The sequence below is a fragment of the Ordospora pajunii genome, assembly GCF_021821965.1.
Source record: "Ordospora pajunii strain FI-F-10 chromosome Unknown Cg_04, whole genome shotgun sequence".
In the NCBI taxonomy this organism is placed as follows: Eukaryota; Fungi; Microsporidia; family Ordosporidae; genus Ordospora; species Ordospora pajunii.
In genome coordinates this window covers 181,017-204,850 of record NW_026848121.1, presented here as the reverse complement: position 1 = coordinate 204,850, position 23,834 = coordinate 181,017, and the positions used below count along the sequence as shown (strand labels likewise).

Here is a 23,834-nt window from a genome sequence, read left to right as displayed (position 1 = left end):
GTGTAGTATAAAGGAGGCGTAGCTTAATAAAATACAAGACATCACTCAACATCAAATGATGGTGCGATGCCCCTGCTTTTCTCTTGCCTTACTATTTTCACGCATCGGAGTGTAGAATGCAGACAGCTTCTCAATGCTGAGATCGTCCTTAAGGCTTTGTAAAATATTGCAGACCACTTTTATATTGTTCGGAGAGTCCTTATCAAGCCTTGTTTTGTACATCCTCCACCCGCCTTTCTTCAGAACAAGCTCGTCGAAATCCCAGTAGTATCCGTCAGCGTCGTATAAGAACTCACCGATCATGCCATCCAGGCCGGATTCATCAACACCGGTGCTTAAGAACTGGCCAAATACCATTTCCTTCCCCCGCTTTCCTATGCAAATAAGGTCGTAGATGCTACTGTCTTTGCTATGCCTCGCCATCTTGAAATCCATTGTGTTCAAGGAGGCAGGCTTCCACTTAAGTATTTCGCCCCGCTTTCCCACGCAGTATGCCTCATTCACCGGCGTGAAAATAAGTCCGTCGTTTCCATGCTTGAGCTCAGGAATCTTGCTATATATTTCCCAGAAACCATATCCCTTGAGCATCTGCTTGACATAGAAGCAAATCGGAGAAGGTGGATTTTCAACTTGAACATGAACACGCTTTCTATCTTCATCATCCTGCTCTCTGAAGACAGTCTTAGATGTTTTGTACTCTTTCTGCATGGCTTCAAGGAACATCTGTGCATACCCAAGTCTTTTGTATAGGTTTTTAGCAATTTGAGGAACACCTTCATATATAAGGCAATCGAATATTGCATATGTGTTGATTGTGCCTGATTCAAGGAAAACCTCCCCGTCTATAAGAACGGTAGAGCTGAATGGAATGCGAATATCCAGCTCATAGAAATCGTTTTTTCTGTCATAGAGATATGCTCTATGCTTGCCCATATAGTTCGTTGCAAACAGCAATGCTCTAATGCCATCAGACTTCTCACATACAAGGAAGTCCTCCGTAAGTAGAAGGCTGATATTTTCGAGTGTCAGTGTTACTGGATGGCTTCCCACGAATTTTTCTCTATGCTTAGCCCTGTGCTCGTGGAGCTGATCGTATATCATATGCCTGAGAGCATTGGCTGTTTCTGGAGAGGTCTTAGAGCCAAGACAGGATAGCTCCATGGGCTATATGCACAACAACAATGTGTATTGAGGAAACTTATATTACAAGCACTGGCATACAATACAATGGACAGATGGGATGTGAATCAAGCAGTAGTGGAGGCTGGCTGCATATGAACTAGTGTCTGGTGCCTAATACAATACATTTTGCAACAAAACTGCACCAGTATCAGTATCGCAGTACGTGATATAGTTTACTTGCGCACATGTCGTATGCCTTAAAATAAAAGATGCAAAAGATTACAGCACCCAGGATTCCCGAGTGGTCTCCCGACTCAGTACTAACCAGGCTCGCACAGGCTTAACTTCGGAGATCTGGCGAGTTCCGGTGCATTTCTGTGGATATGGCCGTAACCATCCACACACACATCCACGCATTTATTCCATCACATACATACACCATCCCTTCTGGCCCACACCTCTCACTCATCCAACAACTATCACTATCAATAATCTTCTTTATTACTTCTCAGGCATCACACGCTAATCATCTCATCGACTCCTCTCGCAAACGGATGTACTCAAGCATTTCTCTTCCGCTCAAAACATTCTTGCTATTCAAAAACTTCATCCGTAAAAACAATTCCCCATCCTTTTCCCGTACCCCCTTCAGTACCCCTTCAGGCTCGTACTCTTCTCCATGCTCCTCATGCATCTTGATCTCAATAAGCTCATCCGTACCATCAAAGCTAAACAGATCATCAACACACGACTTATTGAAAAACCTGCTTAGTCGCGGATCACTCAGCACCTTCTTTCCAAGCATATCCTTGAATATTTGCTTCTGATACACTTTCTCCTCAATAGTATCCTTGCACACGAGCCTGTATATCTCCACACCCTTCTTCTGCCCATATCTCCATGCCCTTTCCTTTGCTTGCGTATCTGTCGATGGATTCCAATCCGGATCATATATCACAACCCTCGATGCCCCAGTAAGATTCAACCCAAGACCTCCCACTCGCGTTGTCAACAGAAATATAAAAATACTCTCATCACTGTTGAACCGCTCAACAAGATTCCGTCTGTCTGGCGTCGACGTCGTCCCATCCATCCTCATGTATGCATATCCTGCAATGCATCTCTCTATAATATCCAACATCCGTATTGTCTGTGAAAAGATCAGAACCTTATCTCCACTCTTCTTCCACTTCTTCAAAAAATCAACCAGAATCTTCATCTTGCATGCCGATTCAACCAGCTCGCATCCACCAACTTCTCCATTGCAGACACTTATACCCAATGTCTCTTCCTCATAGCCGTAGTCAAACTCTGCATTCTCTACTTTCAATTCACCTTGCCTCTTCTCATGCATTCCATGATGCCCTGCACTTCCACTGGCAAAAAGCAGCTGAGGATGGTTGCACACCTTGCGCAAAAGCGTAATTCCACTCAAAAGATTCGCTTTCCCAGTAAGAACATTCATTATATGCTTTGATCCAAGCACCTTCCTGTACAAGTCAGTCTGTAAAGGCGTCAACGAACAAAACACAATCTTGTCCTGCTTTGAAGGCAACCGATGAGATACTTGAGCCTTTGTTCTTCTCAGTATATACGGCTCAATAAGAGACCTTAACATCAGGCTATGCTTGTATGCCCTCTCAACCTGACTATTGCTTGCATTCCTGTATCCTCCCTTGCTTATCACCTCTTCAAACTCTTCATTAAATGCACTATGCGATCCAAGAAGCCCAGGATTCACAAAGTCAAACATCGACCACAGCTCGCTGAGATTGTTTTGTATCGGCGTTCCAGAAAGAATCAGTCTACATCCAGATTTCACCTTCTTCGCTGCAAGACTCACCTGCGCATTCTTATTCTTTATTCTATGCCCCTCATCCAGAACCAGCACATCCCATTCTTCATTCCCTGCTGTCATTTTGAACTTCTCGTACGACATCACACATACTCCACTCTTCTCACTACTCATTCTTCCAGTAAACACTCTCAGAAACGGATAGAACTTCTTCCACTCAGATACCCACTGCAAAGCAATCGTAGCAGGACACACAATCAATGCCTTCCGAGCTGCTCCATTCCTGAACAACGCCGTCAAAAACACTATTACTTGGAACGTCTTTCCCAAGCCCATGTCATCCGCAAGAATCCCCCCTTTCCTAGTCTTGTAAAGGTTTAACATCCACTTCACACCCTCCTGCTGATACGCAAACAGGCTTTCCCACAGAAAGTTTGGCACAGCAAATCCCTCGTGCTCTTCAGAATGCTTCTGAACATACTCCTCAAATGCATTGCTGGATAGCCCGTGCTTCCTGCAGAACACTTCTACTGCATGCCTACACTTCTCCTCAAATGATTTGACGTCAGAATCATCAGAACAGCCTTTCCACTCAAAATCAAACACTTCTTTTGCTTCTAAGCTTTCCTGCCTGCTTTCTATGCCGGATATAACCTGCTTTTCTGCTGCTAAGCTTCTCCTTATCTGCTTGATTTCCTCCTCGCATGCACTTGTCTTTTCAAAATCGCCACTCTCCTTGTATCTCTTCACCTTCTCCTCAATCTCATCAATTCTTGAGCTTGCTGCCTTCTCAAGATACTTCTCAACAAGTGTTTTTTCATATTCATCAGCACTGTAATCCATTGAACACACAAAGGGACAAGCCACTCAACACATTAACTCCTACAGAAGCATCATAAGCCACTAATAAAATACATCTGCATATTTGCATTACATCTTTATTCATACGTTACTCATGTGCTTACTCATTGATCCTCGCACATCCCGTTCTTCTGCATCATCCAGTATCCCTCCTATTATCTTAGTCAGCTCTTCATCAAGTGCCTGACCAGATGCTCTTATTATCCTACAGACATCTTCCCTAATATCAACTCCAACCGCCATGCTTCTCTTGATTACCTTTCTGATCAGATACTCCACATCCTCTGCCATACATGCATCTGCATCTTTGCCCAGAATAACTTCAAGACTCATCAGCACATACCCAATCTCCATGTCTCTGTACAATTCAGCTATCTCTGGCTTATACTTCCTTACACTTCTCATCTCATTCAGCCATCTATCAATTTTTGCTGGCGTATCCAGCAAGCACATATCCATGTACATTGTTATCTCAGCATCAATCTTCTGCTTGATATACTTGTTTATCATCATTCCATCGCAAATGTCGTATTTGCTCAATTTCTCCAGTGCTTCAATCCTTGCACAGATGCTCCTCTCTCCAATCTTAGAGCAGACATCATCAAGATGTTCAACCAGTGCATGCCTAAGACTTTCTCTGGTGCATTCTTCACCGAACCCAACAATCGCAAAACATTCGATTATTGCACTGACTCTGTCTGCGTTGTTCAGCTGTATGGCCCTTCTGAACTCATGGCCGAGAAAGCCCTCGAGGCCTTCGCATTTGTCTGCATCGCTCTTCAGCACTTCATGCAGCATTTGTATGTTTCTTGTTGTTATAATGTCTTTGATCATCTTTGCAACTTCTTTTTTCCTTCTGTTGTAGACAAGAGCCACATGCTGCTCTTTAAGGATGTGCCATTTGTTAAGCTTCTGCAGTAGTTCATCCATGGGTACGCTACGTGTGCAGATCGATATGCATACATATGAAGGCATACTACATTTGCGGTAGCCTACCCTGGAAGTATGAGTGCATTCGATGGAGCATGGAATGAAGGCAGCGTGCCTGGATATGGGAATGGACGTGTATCAGGTCAACATAGTAGCGATAGCCCGCAAGCATGCATGGAGAAGCAATGCGCTCCGAACTATATGCTGAGCAAGCTCAAGCTGAATATTGTAAGCATGTTTGAGGGAGAAAAGAAATTCCATGAGCCAAAGTGATGCAGAAGATGTGCAATAACACAAATGCATGAACATGAGCTGCATTGCTGTAAAAACCAATGTGGTTCATGAGTGAAAATATCACGGCTTGAAGATTGCTATCTACAATGAAAGTGTATCCTTGCGAATGATGCAGCACATGAGAGGTGAAATAAATTGGATTTTGGATTCCCTGAATGGCAAAGGACTTGGTTGTTTTTCAAACACATGTGGAGTTTTACATGGATGACACGGGATTGAGCTATGCATATCCGGTGTTTATTATATTTGGATCCACAATCACAGGAGAGCCTGTACAAGTACTTGTCAGGAACTTCTATCCATATATATACATTGAGAGTGCGAACGGAAAGGAGTATAAAGAGAATGACATAATGGAATCGATCAAGAAGCTGGATATAAAAGGGATGATTCTGGACGTCGAGGTTGTTTTTAAACAGAATATCTTTGGATACTCAGAATCAAAGTCGCGCTTCTACAAATTGACATTCAGCACACCTCATGTATTTGCAGGCGTCAAGGCACTGCTTGAGGAGGGGGTGGTTGTGAAGAGAGAAAGGGTTGTTTTCAAGGTATACGAAAGCAACATTCCGTTTGTAATAAGGTTTATGTGTGATCTTGGAATGGTAGGAATGAGCTACGCCAAAATAAAGAAATACGAAGTTGTTCATGCAAAGCCACTGACTGTCACAGCATCTTATGAATCGATTGAATGTCTTGCGCCAGAAGGCAGCTATGTAAAGCTTCCTCCACTCAAGATCCTGAGTATTGACATTGAATGTGTAGGCAGCAATGGCTTTCCGTCGTCTAAGGTTGATCCAATCATACAGATTGGAAACACGGTGAGCCTGTACGGAAGCAAGGATCAGGTGATGCAGGACATATTCTGCCTGAAGGAGACGACTGGGATTCCTGGTGCGAATGTGCATTGGCATGAGACAGAGAAAGAGCTTCTTGAAGGATGGAGAAAGTATTTTATGGACCTTGATCCAGATATAATTATTGGATACAACATCAAGGGATTCGATATTCCGTACATTCTAGATAGAGGAGAAGCTGTGGGGATAGAGGGATTTTCGTGTCTTGGGAGGCTGGACAAGAAGGTTAAAGTAAGGGATACTACAATGTCTGGCAATATGTTTGGATCGATCATGACCACTGAGGTTGACATTGGAGGGCGACTGGTGATTGACATGATGCTTGTGATACGAAGGGATTTCAAACTGAGAAGCTATTCTTTGAACTCTGTCAGCATCCACTTCCTAAAGGAACAGAAGGAAGATGTGCCGTATTCTTCGATTGGTGTGCTACAGGCTGGCGACAAGGATAGCAGGCGGAGAATAGCATCGTATTGCTTGCGAGACACGCTGCTAACCCTCCGCCTGTTCAACAAGCTGAGTGTCTTGGTGAACTACACAGAGCTCTCGAGAGTCACTGGTGTTCCGATTGAGTATTTTTTTAGCCGAGGAATATCTATCAAGATGTTTTCTCTGATATATAGAATGGCAAGCAGGGAGGGATATGTAGTTCCTGTTATTGAGTCGTTTGAGCTGAACCGTGGGTTTGAGGGAGGGTTTGTGATGGATCCTATCCGAGGGTTTTACGACAAGCCGGTATCTGTGATGGACTTCAGCTCGCTATATCCCTCGATAATGATCAGCAAGAACCTGTGTTACACGACGTTGCTCACAAAGGAGCAGTATGGCAGGGTTGGGGGAGTTGAGACGCCCACGGGGGACTACTTTTGTAGTGCAGAAACAAAGAAGGGGCTGCTGCCTAGGATTCTGACAGACCTGCTAGCGTCGAGAAGAGCGATAAGAAAGGCAATGGAGGAGGAGAATGATGAGGAGCTGAAGGTATGTCTGAATGGCAGGCAGTTAGCAATGAAGCTGTGTGCAAACTCGATATATGGATTTACAGGAGCCAGTACAGGAAAGCTCCCGTGTTTTGAGATATCGCAGAGTGTGACAGGGCTTGGCAGGGAGATGATAACGTATGTGAAGAGGCTGATTGAACAGACGTTTTGCAAAGCTAGTGGATACAGCCACAATAGTGTGGTGATATATGGAGATACTGATTCGGTGATGATTAGCTTTAATGAACCTGACATGAAGAGGGTCTTTGAGATGAGCAAGGAGATAAGTGAAATGGTTTCGAGCAAGTTTGTGAAGCCAGTGTGCTTGGAGTTTGAGAAGGTGTATTGCCCGTATCTACTAATTAACAAGAAGAGATATGCAGGGCTGATGTATTCGAGTCCGGACAGTCCCAGCAAGATCGACACAAGGGGAATCGAAACTGTGCGAAGAGATAACTGTGAGCTTGTAAGAGATGTTGTGGAGTCTGTGCTAGAGAAGATTTTGTATCTGAGGGATGTAGAGGCGGCCAAAGTGTTGGTAAAGAACGTGATAAGAGACTTGCATCAAGGACGAGTTGATTTGAGTTTGCTTGTGATTTCAAAGTCGCTTACCAAGACGGGAGACAAGTATGAAACAAAGCAAGCACACGTGGAACTTGCAAAGAAGTTGAAGGAACGGGATGAGAGCACTGCGCCGGTGCTTGGCGACCGAGTACCGTATGTGATAGTTAAGAAGGGAAAGAAGAAGGCGGCATATGAGAAGAGCGAGGATCCGGTGTATGTTCTTGAGAATGACCTTCCGATTGATACAGAGTATTACATTGAACAACAGCTATCGAAGCCTCTGAGCAGGATATTTGAGCCAATCATGGACAATGTTTCAGAGCTTTTCAAAGGAGACCATACACTGGCAATCCCATCGATTTCTCTTCATGGCCCGATGAATGCATTTGTGAAAGCAGCAACGACGTGTGTTGGATGCAAATCGACGGGCAAGGTGTTGTGTGATGGATGCATTGATGATTTCCATGTGCATCTGCAGAGAATGCAGAACGATGTTGAGGAGAAGAAGGAAAGGCTGAACAGCTGCTGGGTGGAATGCCAAAGATGCCAAGGAAGTGTTCATGGGCAGGTGCTGTGTGTGAACAGGGATTGCCCCATTTTCTACATGCGAACCAAGGTGAAGAAAGAATTGGCTCCTCTTAGTGAAAGGCTTGAGAAGCTAAGATCGTTTAAGTGGTAGCCGTATTGAATTAAAACATGTAATCTCAGGCTCTAAAATAGAGTTGATGTTTGCTGCATGAACAAGTAATGCCAAGTGTTGTTGTACTGTGCTTGTGCTATGTGCAAAGAGATGGGCGTGCTATGTATGGATAGGCCAAGAAGTGATTGACAGCATCAGGTTTATTAAGACAGTTAGTATCCCATGTACTTGACACCCATTCGCTTAAGAGAATAAAGAATGTCTGCACATGTGATTGTCTTTCTTTTTGCATGTGTGGCATAAACAAATGCAATAGAAAGGACGTCTTTGATGTACGCTCTGCCAGCATTGTTTATTTCTTTAAAGCAACCGCCTCCGACTCTCTTTACACCTGCACGCCTGGCAATTCTTCTTATTGCTGGCTTGGAGATGCTATCGGCTGCAGACGCCTGCTTTCTGTGTCTCTTTGCAATTCCCTTTGCAGCCTTGCTTTTTCCCTTTGCAGCTATGCTTTGCGAGTTCATTGGAGGGGATTGTGTTTGTCATTATATAGCTTTATTTTTGGCGGGACATTTGAAGACCTTTACAGGAGATATGCATGCATTACAGACTGTTTTGCAAGCAGGCGCTGGCACTATAGGCATCGCTGTATTAATTGGATTGTGTGGTGAGGAATGTGATTTGTCGGTGAAGCTGGCTTGACAACACGAAATGGATTGTCTGAGTGACATGTCTAGCATGCCTGGCGATTGATATTCATGAATATGGCCATGAACAACGATGCAAATAACAGATGAATGGCAGGTGTGGATTTGGCGCGGAAATCTCCCGGTAAATAAAATTATAAATAGATTTGGCAGGCAGGGATTGGATGTCTAGAACAAAGCAGACTGCTTCGAAGGCCTTGGGAGGGAAAGCACCCAGGAAGGGGATTACGATGAAGTCGGTGCCCTCGTTGTCCAGCCAGGCAGCATTGCCCAGAAGAACAAGGTTCAAGGCCGGTGCGCTTGCGCTGAAGGAGATCAGGAAGTACCAGAAGAGCACGGATCTTTTGATTAGGAAGAGGCCGTTCCAAAGAATGATGAGAGAGCTGTGCAAGGGGAATGAGGGGATGAGATTCCAAGGATCGGCAGTGGTTGCGTTCCAGGAGGCAGTGGAGAATTTCCTGACGAATCTGGTGGAGGATGCATATAGATGTGTTCTGCATGCAAGGAGGGTTACATTGATGCCAAAGGACATCTGCCTTGTGTATAAGATAAAGTATGCGAATGTACTTTATGCAGCTCTTGATTGAATAAACTGGTGTGAAAATTATTTTTGAATGCGAAGGAGAGTAAATGAGTGGAAAGCTGCCCTTGGAATGGAGGACAGGGTGTACATTGTGCATCGACAGATAGAAAAGATCCCTGAGATATCTGGGCGTGTCAAGGCTGTGGACTTGCACAGGAACAGGATATCTGAGATGGTTTTGAGCAGAGTAGAGTCGATGGAGTATCTTGATCTTTCTGATAACAGGATAGCAGAGATAAATGATCTTGAGAATGTTCCCAACCTGAAGGTTCTGGACTTGAGCTACAACCTGATTTCGACAGTGGAGATTCCTGTTATGAATCTTGAGGAGCTATATCTGATTTCGAATGATATACCTATGATACATGGGCTAGAGCTGCCGATGCTTCGAAAGCTTGACATGGCAGCAAACGAGATTTGCAGGATTGAGAATCTTGAGGGGTGTAGGAGCCTTGCTGAGCTTTACCTTGGCAGCAACCGGATTAGAGAGGTGGATGGATTGGATGATCTATGCATGCTGAAGACTCTTGACTTGCAGAACAATGATATCTTGCGTGTTGACTGCTTGAAGATACCCAGAAGTGTGGAAGTTCTGCTTCTTGGAGAGAATGTGAATCTTGAACAGATAGATAACATAGAAGCACTGTGCAATTTGAGAATTCTAGGAATAGAAAAGACACGTGTGCTGATGGAAGCGCACGAAGGTAAATTTGAGGTGTGGAAGTAGCGGATAATGTGAAGTATTATGTGTGTAGAATACCCATGCAACAGATCCGAAATGATTGTGCTGAAGGAGATGGTATGGAGCCTGGGTGCCGAATGAATGAACTGGAGGAAAATAGGGTAAACGATAAAGATACACAACAAAGTATTGAAAGCATAATGAAGATGTCTGATGCCTTTTGGTTTGAGGATGAGCACGATCAGGAGCATATAAATAGGTTTGTTCTGTGAGAATACAGTATTAGGCCATGGCTTGATGAATGGACGGATGAACGATTAAATTTGCATGGAATGTGTGTCCCATCGAATGATCAAAAGTTTTATTCTTGGCTTTCCGTTTCCTAGGTTTGGAAGAAAGAAGCCGTGTGAAGCGATTCCAAGGATTGCATTATCGATGGCGATGCTTAAGCCACTGAGTGTTATTGCTCCAAAGGTTCTGACGGACGATTTCTACAAGGGTGCGATGGCGTTTGCAACATGCCCGTTTGGCGTTGGAGACAGAATCAGAATCGACAAGTATGACGGTGTTGTAAAGGACATGTCGTTCTGGTACCTAGTGCTTGAAAGGCCAAAGGGATATGTTTATATTCCAACCTCACATGTTTATAACACAGCCATTGAGCTATTGAAATGAGTTAAAAGATACAAGCATGAATAGTTAGTAAACTAAATTAAACTACGAAGCAAACCATTCTCAGCAATGTTTTAAATAAATACGATTTATTCTCTTGTTCTTTCTCTAGGCTTACGCTTTGCAATACCATCACACTTCACTATCATCTGTGCCACCTCAGATGCAGCCATTATGATTCTCTTCTTGATCCGGAAGCTATCGATAATGCCGATTTCTTTCATGCAGCACACACTTCCGTCCTTCACATTAACGCCATAACTTGAGTTTCCCGAGCTGTGCTCTGCTCTTAGGCTTGTCTTTGTTTCTTCTCCGTCGTGCCCCCCATTCTCAGCAAGTATCTTGGGAATCTGCTGCAAAGCATTCGAGAACGAAAGAATCGCATCACTCTCAGCACCTGCTACCTCCATGGCATATCCATTCAGGCCAACTGCCATCGACATCTCGCTGGCCCCTCCCCCATACACAGCTCTTGGATCTTCCTTGATCCTCATCAGCACACACAGTGCATCGTGTATGCTTCGTTCTGCCTCATCCAGCATTTCTTTCGATGACCCAAACAGAACAATTGTGCTTGCTCCATTGCTCACCCCCTCAAATCTTATTGCCCGTTCTCCTCCGATCTCCACATTCTTAACACTCTTACATGTTCCATAGCAAGACTCGTCCACAGACTCAAATGTGCTCAGTATCTTTCCTCCAAGCACATTGCTCAGCCTCTCCACCCCATCAAAGTCCGCATGCTCTATTGGCTGTATCCCTTTCATTCTCAGCAGCTGATCCGGATAGTCATATATCAGCTGCCTGTTGATAAACACATTCGCTTTGCTCTTCGATATCCTGTCCACCTTCTCCCTAACCTTTGCCTTCTCTGCAGTCTCCAGCTCCTCCAGCTCGCTCACAGAGCTCACGTTGATCTTTGCCCCAAACACCTTGATCTTATCATGATCCATGCTTGTGTTTGCAATCACAATCCGAGGATTGCTCACCTCGTCTATCCTTACATCCTTCTTCAGAATAAACCCCTCATCAAGATACGAGTCCTCAAGCTTTCCTGCACACTTGATAACCTGAATCAGCCCCAGATCACTCCTTCCTTCAAGCCTCTCAACCGCACTCACACATATATTGCAAAACTTCTCAATGTCGTACTTCACAACCTTCGAGCACAGCGTGGTCCAAACAATCCTCATTAAATCGTCCCTTGTTGGCTCAAAGCTCATCCCATGCAGTATATCCTCGCATCTCTGCTGTGCCATTCGGTACCCTCGAAGAATCCTTGTGGGATGCACATTCAACCTGCTTGCCTCCTTCACAAGCAAGCTTGCAAGAATCGCAACAGACGTCGTTCCGTCCCCCTCCTCCCAGTCTTGCCCAACACTGCAGTCAACCAGTATCCTTGCAGATGCACTGTCAATCATAAGATTCTTCAGAATAAACGCTCCGTCATTTGTAACACTTACATTCTGCCCCTTCAGCATTTTCAGCATCCCCTTTGGCCCAAGCGTTGTCTTCAGGATCTCCGCTATCATGTCCGTCCCTGCAAGAATCGTTCTTTTGGCATCATCACCTTTCTCTTCAGTGGCCCCAAGGTCAATGTGGCTGAACATACTCATGTGGGGTGAAATTTTTGCCATCCTTGTAAGCCCATGGACAACGAATGCCTGAATGCTCCTCTTGTGATAAAGCCCACAAGGATATACAGCTACACACAGCTGATAGCATCTCTGAGGAAGAAGCAGCAGAAGCTTGCCAAGTACAAGGTAACAGCAGAGCCCACTGCGTTCAGGGATGTTCTAAGGTCCAAGCAGCAGCAGTTCGATGTGAATGATGTTGTGAATGGGTTTTTGCATGAGAAGTTAAGATCGAAGCAGAAGGAGCATGAGAAAATGGCCACGAAATCGTTTCTGAAGGATGTCGAAAGGCGTGTTAAAGAAATCAAAAAGGAGAATGATTTGTTTGTGGTTGGAGGAGGTAAGATTGCAGGAATGGCTGGAGATTTAGAAGCTGTGTTTGATAAAGATCCTAGTGATGCCGATGAGCAGCTTGTTCACGGGATTGCCGGGAAAGACAGGTACTTTGAGGATCCGATGCTTTTTGACATACACATGTTTCTCAGAAGGCTGAATGCTTCGGAGAATTTTGAGCAGGAACTCCGGTTTCTTGGAGATGAGTATCTGAGATATGTCGACAGGTTTCTGAGGGAAAATGCAGACAAAGTTACAAATCCATTGAGAGACGTCGAGGACAAGGTTTCTGCGTTTGTAAAGCTCAGATATGGTAAGGAAGAGTATAAGCTTGAGGTGTACGAAGGAAGGTATGTGTTTGCAGAGCTGTACACGCTGTTTAGGTGTGGGCTTACAGATTGTGTGAAAAGGCTTCTGGAGCGCTTCTCTGTGTTTTTTGAGCACATTTCACATCGCTTCAGGACAAGCTTTAGTGGATGGCTTACTACAAAGACAAAGCCTAGTGTTCCTGTGAAGATCGGAGGAGGAGATGATCTTTTCAAGGCGTTTCTGCTAGGAATGATGGATGGAAACAGCCGAGGGGTGGATGCGAGGGTGATTGGAAGTGTTGAGGATTTTGTTTGGATGCACTTGATATCGATCAATGAGCTTGGGAGAGTCAAGGAGGTTTTGGGGTTATTCAGGAACTACCAGAATCCGAAGGGGCTGCTGCTTGCATGTGTGATGCTAAAGGATTATGACAGGGCAATGGAGCTGGTGTTTCGTGGAGACTTTGCAGTGGTGCCGTCATACTTTCTGATGAAGGCGCTATGCAGCAGATGCAGCAGCAAGATGATATTTGTTGACTTTGTGTTTTTGGCTGCATCGAGGTTTTCTGCAACGAAGAGGAAGGTAGAGCTATTGAGCTCGTTGAAGCATGTGGTGGAAGGATACTACGAAGTCGTTCCCGAGATGATAGTGAAGATGGACATGTACGATGTTCTTGGGATGGAGGATGGAGCATGTTTGTACTTGGATAAGAAGATCAACCAGAGGGTTGTTGAGATTCTGAAGACAAAGAATGAGAAGAAGAAGCTTATAAGGCTGTACTACCTGATTGATGACGAGGCGATGGTGGTTGATCTTATTAACGAGATCATAGTGGAGGCGATTCTGGCAGACGGGGATATTGATGGGTATTTTGAGATAATTGAATATTATGAGAAGAGGGAAAGCACAAGGCAGATTGGGATGATGAAGGGACTGAAAAGTTTTTATGTTTTCCAAAGGAATCCGAGCATGCTGACTCTGAGATCGACGCCGTTGATTATCATTGATGGTGATGTTAAAGAGCTTAGGTATGTAGTGGAGAAGGTGTTTAAGCTTGCATGCGATGTGGTGGAAAATGCAGGGGATGGAGAGATGGCAAGGATTCTGTTCAGACTGTGTGGGGTTCTTGGGCTTGGGGAAGAGATGTCTGGATATGCCAACAGACACCTGATACTGTTGATATGATTGCCGGAGGTGTTTAATAAATGTGGCTTGGTTAATGGGATTTTGGAGAGGCTAGCTAAGAGATGAGAAATACGATGGGAAGGAGGCCCTGATGAGATTGAATTCGGTAGAGTTTCCTGTTGAGAAAAGAATAGTGGTTGCGAAAGAGGACGGGGTGTGCTACAGCACAGAGAAGAATAGCCTGGCCGAGGTGTGGGACAAGCTGCTGGAGTACTACAATGAGAAGGCCCGTTCTGAGCAGAAAGGCCAGGCTGAGGAAGACGAGCTGCTTAGGATGCTGTGTGAGTCCAGGATTGAAGCAGAGACAGGTGTTGCTGTGTATGACTTGATTGATAAGGGTGTACTGGCGATGCATAAGGTAAAGAGTAGAAATGAGGATGCATGCGAATTTAAGCAGGTGATCTTGGAGTCGTGCATTAAGATCATAGGAAAAGGAATTGAGTATTTGAGGAGCGCAATAGAAAAGGAGGAGGCGATCTGGCAGAAAGTTGAGCATGCAGGCTTGCCATTGAGATTAGTGGATGGAGAGATCAGGATGTATGTTACTGAGTTGGATTATATTGTGGTTGACAACGAGGGATCGTATGTGTATCCGCAAGAGTGGAAGCCCAAAGGACTGAGATGCACTGTGGCATACATGGAACTGCGAATAGAGTGCTGGATGCCTCCTGAGGGAGAAAAAGATGTTGAGTTGGTCAAGGAGTACTTTCTAGAGCAGTCGATGGTACAGAGAATGCACAAGAATGGGATTGAGATCGAAGTTAAGGCTGAAGGATGTGAAGGATGTGCAATAAGTGACGAGATATGCAGGTATGTGATTGAGGAGTTGAGGGAGGGCAGGAAAATGCAAAATGTGTTTAGCGATGTGGTAGTTTATCTTTCAAGGATGCTGGTTGATGCAGTGGTTGGTAGGAATGCCTCGTGTAGTGTGCTACGATACAGTGGGGATGATCTTGAAGATGGATTGCCAGAGGTGTTTTTTGTTGTGTCTGGAAGTGAAGTGGTTAGAGCAGAGAGGAGTATGGAAAGATTTGAGATTTTTGTGAACGAGATGCCGGTGAGGTTTTTTATGCGTGGCGATGATGGATCGGCTTGCATTAATATCGACACGCGTATATGCATAGATGTGCCTACACGGGATTGAAGTATAGTTTTGGAATTCGGGAATCCCAGGATGATAAGATGCACATACACATCTCAGAAGCAGAAGAAGCAGAAGCTATGGCTTGATGGATTTGTAAGTTTGAAGGGAAAGAAGGTCAGCTTGTATGACTCTGAAAAAAAGATGATAGAAAGCTCGTTTTTACCTGCTGTTGAAAACGACATGGAGATGCAGAAGTATCTTGTTTATGTTGATTCGTTTGAAGATCTGGAGAGTGAATGTGCAGAGCTAGATGAGGAGGAAAGAAAGCCCGGCAATCGCATTGATAAGTGCAATAATGCTAGAAACATCAAAGATGCATCAAATAGTGTAAATGTCAGTGAATATAAGCACAGTGCAAATACAAATATGCACAGCAGGCTAGGTAGAGTCCCAAGTGGAATAGAAGCCGAGGAGCCTATGGAGTTGAGCGAAGACAAAGAGCATGGATGCGTATCTAAGGGAAGATCATCAAGTGAAATAATTGATTTATTCAGAAGATTATAAAGACGCTGCTTCTCTACTTACTGCAGTGTTTTTTCAATAGTGCTCTCAAACAATGAAATCGCTTTTCCATCGATTCCGCTTAATTTCAGCTTTTTGCGTTTCTCAATGACATATTCCCTCTGCTTTGCGATGCATGATATTATATTTTCGATCATTTCCCTGTATATGCCGATTCTTAGCTTTTTCAACTCGTTGATGACCACAGCAGCAAGCTCTGGAAACCCAATATTCTTCGAGAACGTGGACAGGTGCATGACGAGTAGGGCATTTGCCTCGGTTATCACAAACATCTGGTGTTCTTCGCTCTTTATTCTCTCCGGGCTTGGCTTGATTGAGTCGTAGCTCACTTTCTTATGAGATGCAACAATGTTACGCGAGGATATTGCATCCTTGAGTATCCTTATCAGATAGAATGAGATCGGCGTGTAGAACTTTGACGATACAACCAGCTTAATGATCCTTAAACAGAATACAGAGTACTGGTAGTCTTTGTACTTCTCAAGTATTTTTGTTACAACATTCATGTACATCCTAAACTCAGAATGCTTGTGGACACACTTTCCAAGCACTTCGATGATGAACACAACTCTTGTGAGGTCAACATCGTTTGACTCTACGTACTTTTCCAAGTATGCAATCTCTCCCTCCACATTCATTGGATTAAGAACATACCTGCTGATGTCATCTGGAAGAGAGATTGGCTGGCTAATGTATATCTTTGCAAGATAGCTTTCAGTGCATATGCTTGCATCGCTTGTCTTCGCTTTACTTGACATGCCTGGGGCTTGATGACTTAACAAAAACATATACAGCTCAATATGTGTAGCTGCTTTAGCTTTAGCATTCAAATGTCCTGCCAAGTGGTATTCCAGAATCTTTTATTTAAAAATAAAAATACGTTGCTCTTGTTCTTGCGCTTCCCCTTTGCCTTGCACTTGGAGAAAATTCAAAGAACTCAAGATTACCAAAGCCTTTCTTAAAAAGCTCATTAAGTATGTCCTCCCCAAAATGGCCATATCCGTTAATCCGTTGAGGGTTATCCGGATCCATCCCTCTATCGTACATCTCACGCTTCTTCTTATTCGTAAGAACTCCGAGTGCCTTATTGATTACCTTGTGCGTTTCCTCCCACTTCTTCTTTTCTGCTTCGCCCTGCTTCCTCATTCCACTGATAACCATTTTTTTGTATGCCTTCTTTATCTCTGCATCTGTTGTTTTTGGTCCAGGACTAAGCCCCAGTGCCTTGTAGTATCCCAAAATATCGCTCTGGTTCCCTTGGGGCATATTCCTGTTTCTTGGCCTTTCTCTTTGCGGTCTTTCTCTTTCCCTCTTTGCCTTTGCATCCTCTATCTTGCTCCTTATTGCTGCAAGCTTCCTCACTGTCTCTCGCTTCATGGATCCGTTCTTGAATGTATGCGAACGGCACATTGCTTCTGCTTCGTCAATGCTCCCTTGAAGTGCATGCGACACCACATACAGATGCATTGCTTCATCATCTCCTCTTTTCATTTGCAGTGTCCTGATCCTTGCAGACAGCGGCTTCAGGGGCGTGCCCACAAGCCTGCCTCGACTTACATCATACGTCCCTGACATAAAGTTGCTAAAGTCGTCCTCAATTCCATTCTTGCACATGCAAAGTATCGCATCAAGCTTCAATGGCGTAAATATACTTGGAAAGAAATTAACTGAAAATTCGGCTTCCTCAATCCGCTCCACCAACTCCTTCATCTGCATATATTTGTCCTTACACGGCATGCTACCACCAGCTATTCTTGCGTACTCATCAAACAAACGTTCAATGAGCTTCGACATGCCTACATCTCCCATCTCACGCATTATGTTTATTCCTGCCGCTGGCATCCGAGTCAGGAAAAATAGCTGCACCTGCAAGCGCTTCAGCTCAACATCTTCCGGAAACAGGCTGCTCGCCTTCTTAACAAACCTCCTGACCTCATGAAACTTCTCTTCAATAAGGCACATCTTGATATATGCCTTCAGGACATCTATGCTATACGGAGCTTCATTTATCAGTGAGGCAATCAGCTTTACATTGTTGCTGTTCAGTATGGACTGATTTCTTTCTGCCTTAATCACATCCGTAGACATCTTACCATTCTGTCCATATCTGCGGATCACTGCCTTGTAATCTCCACTCTGCATCAGAAACTCAGCATGCTTCCTTTCAAGCACTTCATTTCCTCCAAACTCACTCATCAGCTCATCAAACATTGTCTTCGCTTCAGAAACCTTTCCACTCATAACTGCATTCTCTATCTTGCTAACCTCAGATCCCAAGTCGCGGCTTGCTGCAACTACGCCTAAAAACAGAGCAACCATTGCTTTGTGCATCACCAGCCATCCCATCTACCGTCTAAACAAAAAATATTTTTGTTCATTTTAACACAGCTTGGCCACTACTGCCGCAATGCATCAATCATATTTTGCCGTTCTCAGATAGGTTACTTGCTGTATCAAACTCAAAACGGCTTTTTAGCCACTTCTTCATCTTCCTGTATGTGTGTATCATAAGTAGAATCACACAGAGTATCATCAAGTACTTTCCAAGCCTTGGGAGGAGATTCTCATCGGCCTGTCTGTGAGGAAGTAGGCTCATTTGTTTATCTCGCATGCATGCGGTATATGTTTTGAAACACACATCGTGCTATGTATAGGCATTCAGCATGTATCAGCATTGCTCCACACTACGCATTCTATGCATCGCTACATTTACTGCCACTCCAGGCACAAAGCATTCAAAAAAATTACCCCCAATGCCTGTAATCAACACTTTTATGCCCGAATCCATCGGATCGGTGCCATTCGACATTCAAGTCAAAAAGCCAAAGGCAAAGGGAAATTACTCTCATGCAATCATGGGAAAGGGAAAAGGCTCCAGGAGCTGTGTTGCATGCTTTACTTACCGCGGAATAATTAGAAGCCTGGGCCTATGCAGAAGGTGCTTCAAAGAATATGCAAAGGACTTGGGATTTGCAATCTACGATTAGGATATTAAAACCGCTTTATTCTGTTTGCCTTTCTTGCATACTAAATGTTCTTGGGCTTTGATGCGGCCTTCCTCCTGGCAACCTTGACCTTAGGGTGTGCATTGTGCAGACTGGAAGATTGACTGCCTGGAGGTTTTGATGGTTTTTTGTGGTTGCTCAGTACAAACGACACGAGTGTCTGCATGAGCGGGCCAATGGAAATAAGAACAACCATAAGCATCATTGTGTAGTTCGGGAGACGGTAGAGCCTTCCAACTCCAAGCCCTGCAATCAGAAAAAATGTCTCGCCCATCTTGTCACCTGAAATCCTCATTTTCTTGTTGAACAGCATCTTCTGAATCAAAGCCACGGATATCTCTATTGCAAGTAGCCATCCAACAACAAGATGAAACGGGTGCCTGTTGTTCTTCAGCCCAACAAACATCAGGCCTTTGCCTATAACTGGAAAGATCGCTGTTGCTGGCTTCAGGATCTTCATTCTGGAAAACATCGAGAATATTGCAACTCCAATGAAGTATGATACAAGCCCTGCTCGTGTTATCTTTGCCTCCTTGTAAACAACATTTGCACACAAGCCCGGCCCAAAAAACATAAGAAGCCCAGGAAGTAACAGATCCGACAGGGTTGCATCGATTCCATTCTCACATAGAGCATACGATGAGCTTATTGCACAGCCAACCGTCACCATTGGCTGCAATCTTGCAGTGCTTTGCAAAAAATACCTTGCCAATGCATCCATAAAGGGTTGTTTATCACAAACAAAATCATCATATGCTCCAATCAAACCTGAAACCACAACAATAAAAATCATCTCCAAATAAAATAAACGATTTAACGATTAGATTTTGCTATCCTCTCAATCTCCTCCTTCTTCTTGACCGCATATGAGTTCTGCGAATTCGTAGAAGCTGCAATCAACTCGTCAGCAATCACCTCGGCCAGTGTCTTCCTGTTCCTAAATGCTGCTCCACGTATCCCTGCCGCAATGTTCGCTATTGCCATGCTGATCCTCTTCAGCGATGACACATCCACAGACGTCCTCCTCATCGATCCTGCCCGTCCTATTCTTGCTGTATCCTCCCTTGGCCCAGAATTCACAATTGCATCAACCAGCACCTGCAACGGGTTCTTCCCCGTCATTGCATGTATCATAAAGCATGCGTCCTCAAACACATGTATTGCTAGCTTCTTCTTCCCGCTGTTTCTTCCATGCCTCATCAGGGAGCACACAAACCGCTCTGCAATCGGCATCTTTGCCTTCCCCATCTTGCCCTTCGTTATCTTCGTCGTTGCATGCGGAACTATCCCTTGGCGCGTCAGGTTTATGTATGGTTTTAGTGAAACATTCTCAACCTTCACCTCCTCATAGCTATACTTCTCAAAAAGCTTTATTTCTCCCATTCCCCAGGGTAATTTTTTCAATGATTTATGTAGGCGATCGCTTCCACTCAGAGTTCAGCACTGTTGCTGCTACTCCAATCAGGTGTGCACTGGGATCCAAGTTCTATGTCCTGCTGTTTTCGGACCTGTCTGCAATCTACAACGGGCATGTGCATCAGGTATGCTTTGTTGTTCCTACGCACTATCCATCCTTTGTCAGTACCATGATGGACTCAAAACCAATGCCTTTGAAAGAAAGTATCGACTGCATGTTCAATTTCGGTTCTGATGAGGACAGGCTGCGCCTTGCCGAGTATGTTGAGCGCATTCAAGACATCTATTCGCTCCGCATCGATGGCTTGGATCCCATGCCAAAGAAAACCTTGAAGAAGTTGAAAATGCAGCAGAGATGACAACGGGCTGCAATCAGGAGTGCGTATGAAGCACATTCGAACAATAAAATTAGTAAAGTTTATTTTTACAGTACAACATCTCATCTGTTCTTGTGCTGGCTACTGTGCTTTAGTTCAACTTCATCGTCTATCTTATGTGAGATCTCCATAATTCTATCGATGGACTTTTGATAGCGATCCATATCTTTAATCTCGTTTGTATCATAAAGATATTCAAGGATGTCTGCTTGTATTTGCTTCAACTCCTCAGGATCCATCATGTGTTTATGTAAATGGGCCTGCGATGTTGTATCAAATATCATCTACCGCAAAATATTTTATTGCCAATGAGCAATGTGTTGTGATACGCATTAGCTAGTGTATGTAGAATACATAGAAGTGCCTATAGCACATGCAATAATTTCAGAAGGCAGATCCCACATGGGAAGTGCAGGGACGATCAGAGTGTCTAATCTGCATCCAAAAATTAGATTTAAGGATGTGCTGGAGCTATTCGAGGTGTTTGGATGTATAACACGCTTCTGTGTGGATGGCGATGCGTTTCTGTTGAGGTTCGATGCGTTTCCAGATGCATGCCTGCTGATGAACAGTTTCCCGCTTGCTCACAGAAGGATAGTTGTTCAAGCATGCGATCAAGACTGCCAAGACAGCATCTGCGATGGAAATACAGTTGTTTTTACGGATGATATTGGGTTAGATGACGTACGCGATGAGTGCTGTATGTTTGGAGAAGTGGCTGAGGTTGTGAAGAGGGATGACGGAATACATGTTGTCTGTAAGAGTGCTATAGATGCAAGGAATGTGTTTATGAACATGTATGGGAGATACTACAATGATGAGAGAATCAGGTGCAGGGTAGTATCAGAGAAAAATGGCAATCAATAAACAGCAGTGTGTATGTATGTGTGCTATAAAAGTGTTGATCAATAGTATGCTGGTGGGCATGCTACCAAAGATGTATGCTCAGTATAATCAATGCAATGCAGACATGTAGTTTCTGCTTAGCATGATAATTTGATGCAGGATACTGATACTGAAAACGATGCACATCTTCAGAATATAGCATGTGCAGTACCAAGAAATATACTACATGCACATGTTGTATTCTGAAGATGTGCAAAAAGGAGCGCCCAGCGCGGGGCTCGAACCCGCGACCCTTAGATTAAGAGTCTAATGCTCTACCGACTGAGCTAGCCGGGCTCAGAATCAAAATGCACCACATTCACATTCCATCATTTCGCACCACATTGCTTTCTACATCTTCTCACTTACTTGTATACTCTTCTCATTCACATTTGCATATTCCTCATATCCCTTACAGTATTTATCGCTTGCCTAATCATTGCAATTCCATTATTCGTTCACAAACAAAACATTCGATTGCCTATGCTTATCCCCACATGATTCCAATTGTAATGATGCTCTGCATGCACACATTTGCAATCCGCATCGACAGTATCGACAGGTGTATGCAAAGCATAAATCTGTCCACTTACAAGGCTCTTGAATCGTTGATTTCAAAGCAGCAGTATTCTCTTCTCAGAGTTTCCGAAATCCCGAAGCCGTCGCCAAAGGCATCAAAATGCACGCTTCTTTCATGCTTGGCCGAAAAACATTCTGTGCTTGATGGCGAATATGTAAACTTATTGCATCAGACTGAGGCATATACCGGATACAATAGTAATGCATCTCAAGTCTGGGAAATGTTGTGGATGATTGCGTCCCAAGATGCTTTCCTGAAGGTTGCACTTAGCGGCATCCAGTTCTCCATCACCACACACCTGTGTGCTTTTCATAAGCATTTTTTGCGATGGTATGTTCCAAACCCATTGCTGTTCATCAAACGATTCAAAAACATATACAGGCTCAAGCTATACCTGACATACATGCTTGTAAGAAAAGCAGTTGGAGCAATCAGCATAAACATGAATAGCAGCGAGCATTCTGAAGTAAAGCTTGCTGAGATAATAAAAGCAATAGGCAGCACAGAAATAAACTGGAGCTACATGCCTGAAGATATCGATGCGACTGTACGCAGAATAGATGAAATGATAAATGCATTGGCAGGGCTTGGGTGTGAGAGGTGCAGAATATGGGGAACTGTCCAGTTCAGAGGATTACAAGTTGCATTGAAGATCATGTCCGGCGTACAAACTGTGTCTGCAAGGGAAAGAATGTTTGTTATGAATCTTTTCATGCGTTTATCAGTATCCTTGTCAAATGGCATAAAGATGCGAGAATACACATCACCACGTGCAATGAATTTGCTTCTTCATTCGAAGGAAATGGCATTGCTGGCGACGTCATATTCACTGGTGGCGTTTGCATTGAAGTTGAAGAAGCGGCTCAAAAGGGCATTCTGATGTATAGATAATATGTGATGCAGACACACAATGTAACTCTGCGAGAGACGTTATGGTTGATCTAAAATGCGCAGCTTAAGAGCAGATGGAAGAACGAGGTATAAATTTGATTGGTGTGCAGCCCTTATGGACCAGACAGTAGATTTTGAAGAAATTAAGAGGCTTATCAATGCTAACAATGTCGAAGGTCTTGAGATAGTGCTTTCTAAAGTGCAAGGCATGAGTGCGGCAGATCTGAAGAAACTGATCGGGCTAACGGAGTCGAAAAAGATACAGAGACTGATGAAAAGCAAGTATGCCGAGAATCGAGGGGATGGTGCTAAAGCACCCGCTGCAGGCGATGCCGAATCTGCGGAAGATCCATGTTTGATTCTCAAGGAAATGAGCACTGGGGATCTTCAAAAGGATAGGTCTATTAAAATGTTTTTCGATGCATTTAGAGCAAATATTCCCGAATGCAGTAGCAAGTCAGCGGCATTGCTTGCAAGGCAAATAACAACCGAAATATTTAAGAAGGAGGCGGGGGAAATAGCAAAGCTGGTAAGAAGCAAGTGCTTGAATCTCAAGGACAAGAATAACCCAACGCTATGCAGAAGGGTATATGAAGGAGAGATTCTGCCAGCAAGATATGTGGAGATGAGTGCAGACGAGATGAAAAGCGAGAGTTTGCGCAGTGAGGAGGTGAAGATGATGGAGGACAGCCTTTATGAGTGCCAGATCCCAACACAGAAGGCAGAGACAGATCTTTTCAAGTGCAATAGATGCGGTGAAAGAAAGTGCTCGTATAGACAGTTGCAAACAAGATCTGGAGACGAGCCCATGACTACGTTTGTGACATGCGAGTGTGGAAACAAGTGGAGGTTCTGCTGAGGATGTCTGC

General features: G+C 44.1%; 25 protein-coding genes and 2 non-coding genes across 27 annotated transcripts; 14 read left to right on the top strand and 13 right to left on the bottom strand.

Moving 5' to 3' along the window:
* Positions 1 to 51: 51 nt before the first annotated feature.
* HK407_04g08130 (mRNA capping enzyme) lies at positions 52 to 1,161 on the bottom strand (the record flags this gene model as incomplete). The annotated part of the gene is made up of 1 exon (XM_060420794.1): positions 52 to 1,161. The coding sequence occupies one exon, from the start codon at positions 1,159 to 1,161 to the stop codon at positions 52 to 54; it is 1,110 nt and encodes a 369-aa protein (XP_060277159.1).
* A 237-nt stretch (positions 1,162 to 1,398) lies between these two features.
* Positions 1,399 to 1,513, bottom strand: HK407_04g08120. Its single transcript, XR_009601706.1, has one exon. It is a non-coding gene; the product is annotated as a 5S ribosomal RNA (ribosomal RNA).
* A 135-nt stretch (positions 1,514 to 1,648) lies between these two features.
* HK407_04g08110 (SNF2 protein) lies at positions 1,649 to 3,760 on the bottom strand (the record flags this gene model as incomplete). Its single annotated transcript, XM_060420793.1, has 1 exon — positions 1,649 to 3,760. One exon carries the CDS (start codon positions 3,758 to 3,760, stop codon positions 1,649 to 1,651), a length of 2,112 nt encoding a protein of 703 aa, XP_060277158.1.
* A 99-nt stretch (positions 3,761 to 3,859) lies between these two features.
* HK407_04g08100 (uncharacterized protein) lies at positions 3,860 to 4,708 on the bottom strand (the record flags this gene model as incomplete). The annotated part of the gene is made up of 1 exon (XM_060420792.1): positions 3,860 to 4,708. The coding sequence occupies one exon, from the start codon at positions 4,706 to 4,708 to the stop codon at positions 3,860 to 3,862; it is 849 nt and encodes a 282-aa protein (XP_060277157.1).
* A 75-nt stretch (positions 4,709 to 4,783) lies between these two features.
* HK407_04g08090 (uncharacterized protein) lies at positions 4,784 to 4,981 on the top strand (the record flags this gene model as incomplete). The annotated part of the gene is made up of 1 exon (XM_060420791.1): positions 4,784 to 4,981. The coding sequence occupies one exon, from the start codon at positions 4,784 to 4,786 to the stop codon at positions 4,979 to 4,981; it is 198 nt and encodes a 65-aa protein (XP_060277156.1).
* A 176-nt stretch (positions 4,982 to 5,157) lies between these two features.
* On the top strand, positions 5,158 to 8,079 carry HK407_04g08080 (DNA polymerase; the record flags this gene model as incomplete). Its single annotated transcript, XM_060420790.1, has 1 exon — positions 5,158 to 8,079. One exon carries the CDS (start codon positions 5,158 to 5,160, stop codon positions 8,077 to 8,079), a length of 2,922 nt encoding a protein of 973 aa, XP_060277155.1.
* Positions 8,080 to 8,252: 173 nt separating this feature from the next.
* Positions 8,253 to 8,564, bottom strand: HK407_04g08070 (uncharacterized protein; the record flags this gene model as incomplete). Its single annotated transcript, XM_060420789.1, has 1 exon — positions 8,253 to 8,564. The coding sequence occupies one exon, from the start codon at positions 8,562 to 8,564 to the stop codon at positions 8,253 to 8,255; it is 312 nt and encodes a 103-aa protein (XP_060277154.1).
* Positions 8,565 to 8,911: 347 nt separating this feature from the next.
* HK407_04g08060 (core histone H2A/H2B/H3/H4) lies at positions 8,912 to 9,334 on the top strand (the record flags this gene model as incomplete). The annotated part of the gene is made up of 1 exon (XM_060420788.1): positions 8,912 to 9,334. The coding sequence occupies one exon, from the start codon at positions 8,912 to 8,914 to the stop codon at positions 9,332 to 9,334; it is 423 nt and encodes a 140-aa protein (XP_060277153.1).
* A 66-nt stretch (positions 9,335 to 9,400) lies between these two features.
* HK407_04g08050 (uncharacterized protein) lies at positions 9,401 to 10,057 on the top strand (the record flags this gene model as incomplete). Its single annotated transcript, XM_060420787.1, has 1 exon — positions 9,401 to 10,057. The coding sequence occupies one exon, from the start codon at positions 9,401 to 9,403 to the stop codon at positions 10,055 to 10,057; it is 657 nt and encodes a 218-aa protein (XP_060277152.1).
* Positions 10,058 to 10,092: 35 nt separating this feature from the next.
* On the top strand, positions 10,093 to 10,284 carry HK407_04g08040 (uncharacterized protein; the record flags this gene model as incomplete). The annotated part of the gene is made up of 1 exon (XM_060420786.1): positions 10,093 to 10,284. One exon carries the CDS (start codon positions 10,093 to 10,095, stop codon positions 10,282 to 10,284), a length of 192 nt encoding a protein of 63 aa, XP_060277151.1.
* A 76-nt stretch (positions 10,285 to 10,360) lies between these two features.
* Positions 10,361 to 10,687, top strand: HK407_04g08030 (uncharacterized protein; the record flags this gene model as incomplete). Its single annotated transcript, XM_060420785.1, has 1 exon — positions 10,361 to 10,687. The coding sequence occupies one exon, from the start codon at positions 10,361 to 10,363 to the stop codon at positions 10,685 to 10,687; it is 327 nt and encodes a 108-aa protein (XP_060277150.1).
* An 86-nt stretch (positions 10,688 to 10,773) lies between these two features.
* On the bottom strand, positions 10,774 to 12,300 carry HK407_04g08020 (TCP-1/cpn60 chaperonin; the record flags this gene model as incomplete). The annotated part of the gene is made up of 1 exon (XM_060420784.1): positions 10,774 to 12,300. The coding sequence occupies one exon, from the start codon at positions 12,298 to 12,300 to the stop codon at positions 10,774 to 10,776; it is 1,527 nt and encodes a 508-aa protein (XP_060277149.1).
* Positions 12,301 to 12,333: 33 nt separating this feature from the next.
* HK407_04g08010 (putative nuclear pore complex protein) lies at positions 12,334 to 14,145 on the top strand (the record flags this gene model as incomplete). Its single annotated transcript, XM_060420783.1, has 1 exon — positions 12,334 to 14,145. One exon carries the CDS (start codon positions 12,334 to 12,336, stop codon positions 14,143 to 14,145), a length of 1,812 nt encoding a protein of 603 aa, XP_060277148.1.
* Positions 14,146 to 14,236: 91 nt separating this feature from the next.
* On the top strand, positions 14,237 to 15,289 carry HK407_04g08000 (uncharacterized protein; the record flags this gene model as incomplete). The annotated part of the gene is made up of 1 exon (XM_060420782.1): positions 14,237 to 15,289. One exon carries the CDS (start codon positions 14,237 to 14,239, stop codon positions 15,287 to 15,289), a length of 1,053 nt encoding a protein of 350 aa, XP_060277147.1.
* Positions 15,290 to 15,319: 30 nt separating this feature from the next.
* On the top strand, positions 15,320 to 15,793 carry HK407_04g07990 (uncharacterized protein; the record flags this gene model as incomplete). Its single annotated transcript, XM_060420781.1, has 1 exon — positions 15,320 to 15,793. One exon carries the CDS (start codon positions 15,320 to 15,322, stop codon positions 15,791 to 15,793), a length of 474 nt encoding a protein of 157 aa, XP_060277146.1.
* Positions 15,794 to 15,810: 17 nt separating this feature from the next.
* Positions 15,811 to 16,569, bottom strand: HK407_04g07980 (putative nucleolar protein; the record flags this gene model as incomplete). Its single annotated transcript, XM_060420780.1, has 1 exon — positions 15,811 to 16,569. One exon carries the CDS (start codon positions 16,567 to 16,569, stop codon positions 15,811 to 15,813), a length of 759 nt encoding a protein of 252 aa, XP_060277145.1.
* Positions 16,570 to 16,675: 106 nt separating this feature from the next.
* HK407_04g07970 (uncharacterized protein) lies at positions 16,676 to 18,157 on the bottom strand (the record flags this gene model as incomplete). The annotated part of the gene is made up of 1 exon (XM_060420779.1): positions 16,676 to 18,157. One exon carries the CDS (start codon positions 18,155 to 18,157, stop codon positions 16,676 to 16,678), a length of 1,482 nt encoding a protein of 493 aa, XP_060277144.1.
* A 70-nt stretch (positions 18,158 to 18,227) lies between these two features.
* On the bottom strand, positions 18,228 to 18,422 carry HK407_04g07960 (uncharacterized protein; the record flags this gene model as incomplete). Its single annotated transcript, XM_060420778.1, has 1 exon — positions 18,228 to 18,422. The coding sequence occupies one exon, from the start codon at positions 18,420 to 18,422 to the stop codon at positions 18,228 to 18,230; it is 195 nt and encodes a 64-aa protein (XP_060277143.1).
* A 142-nt stretch (positions 18,423 to 18,564) lies between these two features.
* Positions 18,565 to 18,798, top strand: HK407_04g07950 (uncharacterized protein; the record flags this gene model as incomplete). The annotated part of the gene is made up of 1 exon (XM_060420777.1): positions 18,565 to 18,798. The coding sequence occupies one exon, from the start codon at positions 18,565 to 18,567 to the stop codon at positions 18,796 to 18,798; it is 234 nt and encodes a 77-aa protein (XP_060277142.1).
* A 40-nt stretch (positions 18,799 to 18,838) lies between these two features.
* Positions 18,839 to 19,537, bottom strand: HK407_04g07940 (uncharacterized protein; the record flags this gene model as incomplete). The annotated part of the gene is made up of 1 exon (XM_060420776.1): positions 18,839 to 19,537. One exon carries the CDS (start codon positions 19,535 to 19,537, stop codon positions 18,839 to 18,841), a length of 699 nt encoding a protein of 232 aa, XP_060277141.1.
* Positions 19,538 to 19,629: 92 nt separating this feature from the next.
* On the bottom strand, positions 19,630 to 20,199 carry HK407_04g07930 (ribosomal protein S7p/S5e; the record flags this gene model as incomplete). The annotated part of the gene is made up of 1 exon (XM_060420775.1): positions 19,630 to 20,199. The coding sequence occupies one exon, from the start codon at positions 20,197 to 20,199 to the stop codon at positions 19,630 to 19,632; it is 570 nt and encodes a 189-aa protein (XP_060277140.1).
* Positions 20,200 to 20,219: 20 nt separating this feature from the next.
* On the top strand, positions 20,220 to 20,591 carry HK407_04g07920 (uncharacterized protein; the record flags this gene model as incomplete). The annotated part of the gene is made up of 1 exon (XM_060420774.1): positions 20,220 to 20,591. One exon carries the CDS (start codon positions 20,220 to 20,222, stop codon positions 20,589 to 20,591), a length of 372 nt encoding a protein of 123 aa, XP_060277139.1.
* Positions 20,592 to 20,671: 80 nt separating this feature from the next.
* HK407_04g07910 (uncharacterized protein) lies at positions 20,672 to 20,851 on the bottom strand (the record flags this gene model as incomplete). The annotated part of the gene is made up of 1 exon (XM_060420773.1): positions 20,672 to 20,851. One exon carries the CDS (start codon positions 20,849 to 20,851, stop codon positions 20,672 to 20,674), a length of 180 nt encoding a protein of 59 aa, XP_060277138.1.
* Positions 20,852 to 21,011: 160 nt separating this feature from the next.
* Positions 21,012 to 21,476, top strand: HK407_04g07900 (uncharacterized protein; the record flags this gene model as incomplete). The annotated part of the gene is made up of 1 exon (XM_060420772.1): positions 21,012 to 21,476. The coding sequence occupies one exon, from the start codon at positions 21,012 to 21,014 to the stop codon at positions 21,474 to 21,476; it is 465 nt and encodes a 154-aa protein (XP_060277137.1).
* Positions 21,477 to 21,718: 242 nt separating this feature from the next.
* HK407_04g07890 lies at positions 21,719 to 21,791 on the bottom strand. Its single transcript has one exon. It is a non-coding gene; the product is annotated as a tRNA-Lys (tRNA).
* Positions 21,792 to 21,991: 200 nt separating this feature from the next.
* On the top strand, positions 21,992 to 22,954 carry HK407_04g07880 (putative endoplasmic reticulum oxidoreductin 1; the record flags this gene model as incomplete). Its single annotated transcript, XM_060420771.1, has 1 exon — positions 21,992 to 22,954. The coding sequence occupies one exon, from the start codon at positions 21,992 to 21,994 to the stop codon at positions 22,952 to 22,954; it is 963 nt and encodes a 320-aa protein (XP_060277136.1).
* A 126-nt stretch (positions 22,955 to 23,080) lies between these two features.
* Positions 23,081 to 23,824, top strand: HK407_04g07870 (transcription elongation factor S-II; the record flags this gene model as incomplete). The annotated part of the gene is made up of 1 exon (XM_060420770.1): positions 23,081 to 23,824. The coding sequence occupies one exon, from the start codon at positions 23,081 to 23,083 to the stop codon at positions 23,822 to 23,824; it is 744 nt and encodes a 247-aa protein (XP_060277135.1).
* Positions 23,825 to 23,834: the final 10 nt, after the last annotated feature.